The sequence below is a fragment of the Corvus brachyrhynchos genome, unplaced genomic scaffold (assembly GCF_000691975.1).
Source record: "Corvus brachyrhynchos isolate BGI_N302 unplaced genomic scaffold, ASM69197v1 scaffold10, whole genome shotgun sequence".
In the NCBI taxonomy this organism is placed as follows: Eukaryota; Metazoa; Chordata; class Aves; order Passeriformes; family Corvidae; genus Corvus; species Corvus brachyrhynchos.
This window is the reverse complement of record NW_008236180.1, coordinates 4,494,881-4,503,821: the sequence shown is the minus strand read 5'-3', so window position 1 is coordinate 4,503,821 and position 8,941 is coordinate 4,494,881. Positions and strand designations below refer to the sequence as shown.

At 54.9% G+C, this 8,941-nt stretch overlaps 1 protein-coding gene across 1 annotated transcript; it reads right to left on the bottom strand.

The window, feature by feature from the left end:
- Positions 1-751: 751 nt before the first annotated feature.
- On the bottom strand, positions 752-8,655 carry LOC103616398 (tyrosine-protein kinase Srms). Its single transcript, XM_008634564.2, has 8 exons — positions 8,178-8,655; positions 5,818-5,939; positions 4,792-4,958; positions 3,741-3,879; positions 3,106-3,264; positions 2,024-2,205; positions 1,713-1,869; positions 752-1,345 (listed from the first exon to the last, which is right to left on the bottom strand). Exons 1-8 carry the CDS (start codon positions 8,531-8,533, stop codon positions 1,152-1,154), a joined length of 1,476 nt encoding a protein of 491 aa, XP_008632786.1. The 5' UTR covers positions 8,534-8,655; the 3' UTR covers positions 752-1,151.
- Positions 8,656-8,941: the final 286 nt, after the last annotated feature.

The window sequence follows — 8,941 nt, the reverse complement described above, 5'->3', positions numbered from 1 at the left end:
CATTGCTCCCAGTGCTGCTTTTCCATGTGTTCTTCCACTGCTGCCAAGGACAGCCCGGCCTCTGGGAGAGTGCACGGGCAGGGGGGCAACAGGGACTTGGCTGGAGCAAACTCTGCCCCGGCTTGGGAGGGACCAGAGGCTCAAGGTCCCCCTGCAAGGCCATATCCTGGGATCAGGGAGGAGCTGGGGGCAGTGGGAGTATCTCTTGGCCTGTCCCATGGGTGGGATAAAGAGAAAAACAGGGTGATGTAGTGTTTTACCTTTGCTGCCTGCATGTGGGATAAGGAGGCATTCAGTATTTGAACCCAGACATAGATTTTTCTTGGAATAGCCACACGATGGTGAGTGAGACAAGAACCCAGAGTGGAGCAGCCCAGTCAGGAGCTGACTGTGCAGAGTCCTTGGGGCATGTGGGGCTGCTGCCTGGGAAAGGGGCAGCAGAGGCACACAAGGATACTTGGATGAACAGAGTCCAAAGAGACACAAGAATGGTTTTATCTGTGGTTGCAAGAGTGGGACTGGTTGCAAATCAGTGCTTCCTTGAACCTGTCCTTGATGGATTCCTTGAATCCATCCCTGAAAGTTTTCACATCCAGGTTGGATGGAGCTTGGAGCAGCCTGGTCTAGTGGAAGGTGTCCCTGCCCGTGGAACTTTAAGGACCCTTCCAACCCAAGCTGTTCCATGATTCCTGAGAGGGAGTTTCAGCGTGCTGAGGGAAGAGCATCCAGCAATGCCCTGCAAGGACTCCTGTGGGTGGATGCACACACATTTATTGATAAATACACCGAACACACACTACAAGATAAGCAGAGCCACAACTGAACATGAACTGCAAACCTTCACGTTGGTGTGGGGAGCAGCAGGGACCTCCCACCCTACTGAGCAAATGAAGATGTAAACTCAGAGTGATGCCTCTGTGGGCCTTCTCCAAACTGTTACACAGCCAAGCGCTGGCAACGAGTTCTCCACAAATTGCTGCTTTTTCCCTTGGCCGCCTCCCTGCACCCTGACTGTGAGGGACCACATGCTGTTTTTTGGGGGGATGTGCTTTCCTTGTAGGCCTGTCAGAGGGCAAACCAGAAGGAAGGAACTTCTTGGCAAGAGCTGGCCTGGAGGGGCTTGTGCAGGAAGGATGGTGGGAAGGGGTCCCTCAGGAGAGGGAGCTGAGCAGCCGCCTGTAGATGAAGCCCAGCTTCTCCCGCAGGGCCAGGAAGGTGGGACGCTCCTCCGTGTTGCCGCTCCAGCACTCCAGCATGATGCTGTAGATCTCGGGAGGGCAGGGGCTGGGCCGGGGGAGGCGGTAGCCCCTGGTGATTTGCCGTACGGTTTCTTGGTTCGTCATTCCTGCAAGGAAGAAGATGCCCCTAGTCTGATGTCCCCAAAGGATGCCCTGAAGGTACACCTGCAGTGGCCAAGATGTCACTGGTGGTGCTGTGAAATGGTGTCTCTCTGCCAGAGGGATGGTAGAAGAAAGGATGTGGGAGAGCCAGACCAACTTCCTGCCCCCAGCTCCTGCACCCACTCTGCAGCCACTGAATATCCCTCCAAGCCATCCCCTAAGTGGACAGTAACTTTCTCATGCTCCAGAAGCTGCTTCCATATCCCTTGGGGAAGTGACAATATAACAATTCACGACACTCTGGTTTTGGGGATCATGGGTGAGCTGCCCAGCAGATGGATGGAGGGCACAGGAGTGGGGTGGCAGCCTTACCTTCATAGGGGATCTGTCCATACGTGAAGACTTCATAGAGCAGAATCCCGTAGGACCAGACGTCGGACTTGAGAGAGTAGGTGCGGTAGTTGGCTGCCTCTGGGGCCGTCCACTTCACTGGGATTTTAGTGCTGCTGCTGGTGGAATAAATGTCATCCTGAAAAGCAATGGGAGATGGGACATGAGGGATGGGGTGATCAACAGAGACATGGTTTTTGGGGAAAGTGGACAGCAAGGAATGGCTCCAGCACAGGGCAACTTTATGAGCTGGTGGGTAGGAGGGAGGGAACAGAGCATCCCGCTGAACTGACCTTGAGGAGCCGGGCAAGTCCAAAATCGGCAATTTTGCAGGTGAGTTCCTCTCCCACCAGGATGTTTCTGGCTGCCAGATCCCGGTGGACAATGTGCTTCTCCTCCAGGTACCTCATCCCATCCGCCACTTGGCAGGCGATATTGAGCAGGTGGGAGGTGCCCAGGGACTTCCCTTCAGGACCTGTTAATCCAGACAATCCAAGCATTGGGGGCAATCTATTATGGGGGTTCTGGTTTGGAAGGAGACCCTGTGCTGACAATATGGGACATGGGGAACATGTAAAACTTCAAATTTGAACTCCTAAACTGTCCTGGTTGTGCTGTGTGGGACGTTCAGCACTGCCATGTGCTCCTCAGGCATGGGACAGGGGCGGGCTCTGAAGAGCACCAAGGACACAGATATCCATGGCTTATTCAAAGCCAAAGGTGACCTTCTGCCATGCAAATCTCCCTCCAGGCCTCTAAACCTGTTGTACCTGCAAGCTCCAGCTCCTCCGGCACCAAGTGCTGCTGGAGCCGCAGTCAGAAACAAGGTCAGTGTGGGTGGGAGGGGGAGTACCCTGTAGAGAAACAGGTCTTGGTGGGAGCGGTTTGTTTTGTTTGCTTTTAAGGCTGATTGTGCTGGGTCAGGAAAATAAAGGCCAAGAAAATTAAACTGGGTAATGTGTGGTCCATGGCCTGTTACGAGCTCTGCACACAAACAAACCCATGGGGAGGTTTGGCTGTTTCATTCCTAAAGAAGGTGGAGTTGTCCAAACATGGCAGTGAGATTTCTGTGCACTGGTGGGAGTTGGCAGACCATGGGTGGGTGGAGAAGGAGGGACAAAGGTCCCAACCAACATGCTTGGCTCCCAAGGGTTGATACAAACCCAGCCCACGTGGACACCCAAAGGATCATGCCAGACTTTGTGATCCCAAGACCATCTCCACCAAGTGCCCATGGATTGCTGTGTTATCCAAACAGGACAGAAACCAGACTGGCACTCTCTTAGGGTCCCCATTCGGATTCACAGGGCGATTCTGGGGCACAGGAAGCAGTGCCCCAGGATCCCCCATCCCGTGGGGCCAGCACAGCACTCACTGTTGAGGTAGCTGTGGAGGTTGCCTTTGCACATGAGCTCAGTGATGATGTACACGGGCTCCTCCAGAGAGCACACAGCGTGCAGCTGGATCAGCTTCTCATGTCTCAGGCGCTTCAGGTTCTGAATCTCCTTGTTGAAGTCTTCTGCTTTCATGTCAGCTGCGGGAGAAAGCCAACACAGCCCTTGTGAGCCACTTTCTCACACGATGTTGGGACCTCAGCACCTCCAACTGGGATGAGGACCTTTTTTGCCTCCTCACGTCCCGCCCCCACCCCCCCCCGCTCTCAAAGCTCAGGTGTGCACAACCTGTGTCTCAGAGCTGATGTTTTCCATGGGGCTTTGGATCCCATTTTCAGGATCATAGTTCCATCAGGATTTTATGTATCACAAACCCATTTGACTTGACATGATGTCACTTATCACGAACCCACTGGCTGGAGCCATTTTATAGGGATGCAGCCCAAGCTTAGGTTTGTGCACAGAAATATTCCAGTGGCTCCTGGCCAGGTCCTACTGCAGTTTGCCTGATAAAAAAGTCACAGTGACCAAGAGGATGAGGAAATGAAGGAGGGTGAATGATACAGCAGTGAACAAGACTCAGCTGGGCACGGTTAACATCTGATTCTCCACATACCTTTAATGATCTTGATGGCCACCGGCACCGTGTTCCTCCACAGCCCTTCCCACACCTCTCCAAAGTAGCCCTCTCCCAGCTTCCTCCGCAGGGTGAACTCCCAGCGTGGCCGCTCCCAGCTGTCCCTCTCGGGGGGAGTCTGCCAGATGGACATGGAATGGCACACTTGGACCAGCCAGCCAGGCAGGACCTGCTGATGGAGCCTGCACCAGCCCTTGGTGCCCACAGAGGAGCAGGGCACGATGCTTCACCAGCTGTGTGCCCAGGGGCTGAGCCCGAGCACTGCCCTTCCCTCAATGTTCACTGTGGGCACAAAACACCTGGGGCATCCTCTGCATGACCCCTGCTGGGAGCCCAGGTGTGCAAGGGGGAGAGTTTGGAGACTACACAAAATACCAGGAGTTCAAGTTATAATTCACTCCTCATCAGACCTCAGAAGTGCCTTTTCTCCATCTCCACCAATAAATAAAAATGAGTGAATTAATATTATTGCATATTATGGCTGATTTAGACTACAGCTCATTAAGCCTTTCTTTTATCCCACACCTTTCAATTTCGCTCTTGGATTATTCACATGGTTAATTGCTATTTCCAAGTCTTAATCAGTGGATGGAACTCTAATCAGGAAATGAGTTGGCAATTTGGGATTAATACTGTAATTAGACTTATGAGTGCTGCACTAATTGGTATGAAAACTTTATAAAAGCCATGTGTTTTTTTCTTATATTCCCAGGAAAAAATTGGAAGCATGGGTATTTCCAGAATCCATAGTGAAGGGGATTGTAACAACTTGGTTTCCAGTCTTTGAGATGGAGAAGACATTGCAGAAAATGGCTCGTCAAAAATGCATATAAATGCCATGCCCAGCCTCAACATGGCTGATGAAAGGTGATGCTGGCAGCTATACTAATGGTGGGCTTTAAATTTAGTTTAATAAAGCTCAAAACCCAAATGGACAGCCTAATTATTTCTAGTTTCCCTCGTTTCCTTTTCCTTTTTTCCATCCCGGTGACCCCGGGGAGCAGGGCTGAGCTGTGCCTGGCCTACGCACCGCGGGGCTGCAGGGCTGCAGCAGGGGGCTCTGGATGACCTTCCAGTGCTCCGTGTAGAAGGCGAGGAGCTCCTCCATGTTGGGAAAGGGGTGTCCCTTCTGGATGTAGAGACTGCCCCTGGGGCTCTTGCAGATTCGGAAGTGGCTGACCTTCGTGTGGTTGCGCACTGTGGGGAAGCCCAGGTTGGGGGAAACTCAACTCATGCAAAGATCAGCCCCTGCCCATCTCCCTGCTTGACTTCACCCTCTCTCCTTTCCAGATTCCCAGTCTTTTAATTAACCTAAAGCAACACAGCTCTCCCCTGGACTGCTCCATCCCACTCCCCACATCCCTTCTGCTCCCACCTCCTGGCCCAGAGGACTCCTGGCCATTGTGAGCCAGGCTCCTTGGACCATACAGCTTTATTATCAGGGATAATTAATAAGCTTTATTGTCAGGCATAATTCCACCATGGGCTGCTCAGAGAATAGTGGAGCTGCTCAAAGAGGATAAACCAGGGGCAGCTGTGACTCCCACAGCCCAGAGACTGAAGGTGGGATGTGGAGTTTGCCATGGTTTTCCTAGGATTGCTTTTATGGGGATAAAACCAGATCATAATGGCACTCTGGTCCAAAACCCCCTGAATTCGGATTTCAGTATGTGGGAGCAGCCCAGGCCCTGGTAATCTGGAGTGGCAGCATATTTTTAAACAACCGTCAGATGACAAAAGCTGCTGGAATGAAACCCTGGAAGTTAGTGCCATGAAACCATCATTAGGCTGCAGTGAAATGTTTATGGCTTTCATACTGCGGACAGGAGCCACGCACTTTCCTTTGCCACAGTGATTCAACAATCCATCCCTGCTCTGTTAACTTTCCCCTTGCCTTCAGAAAGCAGCCAATTCCCTTCAACAAGGTGCTGAAAAGTGCTTTAAACGTACTCCCCTGTTTTTCACCCTGTGATAAGCAAACCAGGATTTGCCCCTCAGGAACAGCCTGCTACCTTTCCCTGTGCTAATTTTATATGAATAATTGCCACAAAGTCACCTGAGAGAGAGTACTCGCCCTTGCTGCTCTCGCTGTCCCGGACGAGGAAGGAGCCATGCTGGTTGGGAGGCGAGAGGAGGAGCTGCTCCGCTTCGTTTCGGCTGATCTTACTGAAGTACCAGCTGGGGAGCAGAGCAGAGGGGTCAGAGTGGTGCAAGGGGTTGCTGCACAGATGGGTCTGTATCCATTTCAGGGGATCCTGTACCTCCTGAGCCAGACAGGGGGAGCAGCTGCTGTGGTCCCACTGTTTGCTCATCCCTACAGCCACCAAGCAAGTGGCACAGTGGCCAGTCTGTGTCTCAGAACCTGTAGATGTGGCTGCCTGTATCAGGGCTGTTCCAGGCAGTGCTTTACAGGCACTTGCTGCAGTTTATTGAGGCTCACTGCCTGCAGACCATTTCATAGAATCAGAGAATCCCAGAGTGGTTTGGGTTGGGAGGGACCTTAAAACTCATCTCGTTCCACCCCTCCTGCCATGGGCAGGGACACCTTCCACTAGACCAGGTTGTTCAAAGCCCCATCCAACCCGTTCTTGAACACTGCCAGGGATGGGGCATTTCCTCCATCAGTGTCTGGACACTGCTGTATCAAGCTGTCCAGGTCTCAGGTCCATCCCACACCCGTGAGGTTCACACTCTTGGTCTGACAGCCTGTGGTAAATAAAGCACCAACCACCTGGTGCTGTGTGGAAGGTGCTCTGGTGAGGCTGTCCCTGTGTCCTGCCATGAGAGCAACATCTGCAGGCACAGGATCACTTTGCACTTCTTGACCTGCAGCTCATGGGCAGAACCGGCTCTGAGCCCATGAGCAAATGGCATCGATGGAAACATCCCTGGCAATTGCCTTTTGCTGCTCCAGCTGTGGCAGCACTGTCTGGGGACTTCACAGCACCAAGCCGGGGGGAGGACCCAGCCAAATCCCTCTTCTGTGTTATATCACTGAGATTCATCACTGAATTCCTGTAAGGAAAGGCAGGTTGGCTGGCTGGCTTCCGACATAGAGGGAAGCACAGGAAGAGGCAGCCTCATCCAGCCTAAGGCAACCAGGACGGGAGAAGCCGAAAGTTTCGTCATTAGCTGGGATCGCCAGCGTCTGAGAAGCCGCGCAGGAAATTACATGTGATGAGGTGAACAAATTACCACCCAGCTTCGACCTGCGGCTCCGCGGAGTCTGTGCACTCACGGCTTGCTCCGGCTGGGAAGCCGGGCACATTCCTGCCGTCTGCCTTTCACGCCGTGGCATCGCCCTTGTCCCTGTCCTCGAGATGTGGCTGGGCACCAGCTGCTCACGGATGGTGCTCACACATGTACACACACGTACACAAACACACACACGCTCCGCTGTAGCCTGCCCAAGGGTCCCGTGCCATGGGAATAAGGCAGGGAGCCGACCCCACGGTCCACACCGGTGTGGTCCCAGCACAGCCCAACCAGACTGGATTTGCCTTCCTCAAAGCACGCGCAGGGAGGGTCTCTCGCATCCCACCGGTTCCCATCACTGCCCCTGCACATCGGGGACTCTTCCCGGGCTTCTCCCGCTCCTCTCCTTTACCCGGCTCAGCACAGGGCGAGCGCGGAGGGGTCTCCAGGGTGCCACGCCCGCCCCAGCTCTGCGCTGTCCGCACTCGGCATGTCTTAGGGCCGAGTACAGAGGGAACAGCAATGTCTCGGGGCGCTTTGCCCGACGTGTCGGGACCAGGCTGCCTTATGCAACGAGGAGCCTGGGCTTTCTCCAGCTGCCAGAGGGCTGAGACATCCCCCGAGCTCCGGGTCGGCTGGGAGAGGCACCGACCGGGAGGAAGCCCCCAGCCCTGGGTAAGCAGGATGGCAGCAGCAGCAGCAGAGCTCTGCTCTTCCTGGCAGGTACCAACCCAAACTGCTTCTTCCCGTGCTCCCAAGCTCTTTGGAGCCGGCAGGGCTCAGGTACAAGTTTCCCCAGTTCCCTGTCTTCCTCCTGTCTCCCCTTTAACGCAGAACAACAGGGAGAGGAGCCGGAGCAAGCAGGAGCCTTTGCACCCCTGCCCACCATCACACCGCATCGCAGCCCAGAGCCACAGTGCGAGAGTGATGCAGCCAGGAAGGGGCACTGGCATCTCTCCCCGCTGACGCATCCCCCAAATCTCACTTGCTGTGCCCAACACCTCCACTCCACTGCCACGAGCTGTAGGGGCTGCAGGGCAGGGATGCCCAGGGGAGGGCAGATCCCCGCTCAGCCCCAGCGCCGCTGATGGCCAAAGCAGGGCATGAGGATCTCGTGCTCCGTGCCGCTGGGGAGGGTGAGCACTGCCTTTCCCTGCGCAGGGATGTGCTACCCTAGCCCAGCCTCCATCCCTCTGTGGATCCAGAGCAGCGGATACTTACGGGCGGTGAGCGGAGGTGCCCTGGCTGAGGTTGGCCACGTAGGCAGCAGGGACGTAGCCCGTGGCCGGCTCCCCCAGCAGCCGCCGGGCTAGGACATACTCTCCCTCTTCTCTGAGGACACGCAGTTTGTCCCCTGCGCTTATGCTCAGCTCCTCGGCGCTCCGGGCTGTGAAAGCGTACAAAGCGATACAGAGAGAGGACTTGGGGATGAAGGAAATGGAAGTCGCCTCCGAGTTCAGCGAAACGGAATCAGAGCCAAGATACCCCAGCGAGCAGCTCTCCGTCACGGAGCGGGGACGGAGCTTGTTCCAGAAAGATGTCAGGAAGGTCAAACGCTTCCTGACGAACTGCTCCATCCCCGGTGAAGCGCTGGATGCGGTGGGCTATGCCACCGCGCTCCGGGAGGCCGGGGGAGGGGGGGGTGCCGGGCTCCTGCCGCCGGCCGGGAAGCTCATCCTGCCGGCCCGCGTTACCCGCACGCGTCTGGGCGCTCGCCGGCCCTTCCCGGCGAACTTCCTATTTCTGAAAGTGAAACTGGTTCATCTGGCGAGACGAGTCTGCAGGCGGGACGAGTCTGCAGGCAGGGGTCCCACGCTCAGAGCCACGGGCACATCTGGGAGACAGGCACAGCTGGAGCCGGGCTTGCTGCTCTCGAAGAAGAAGGAGGAAGGCTGTTGTTTTATTTAATCATTATTTTAAAGTGTGCTCTTTGCTTCTTACCGGAGCACCATAAACACAGCTCTCTGTTCTTCAAGCAGCTCTTG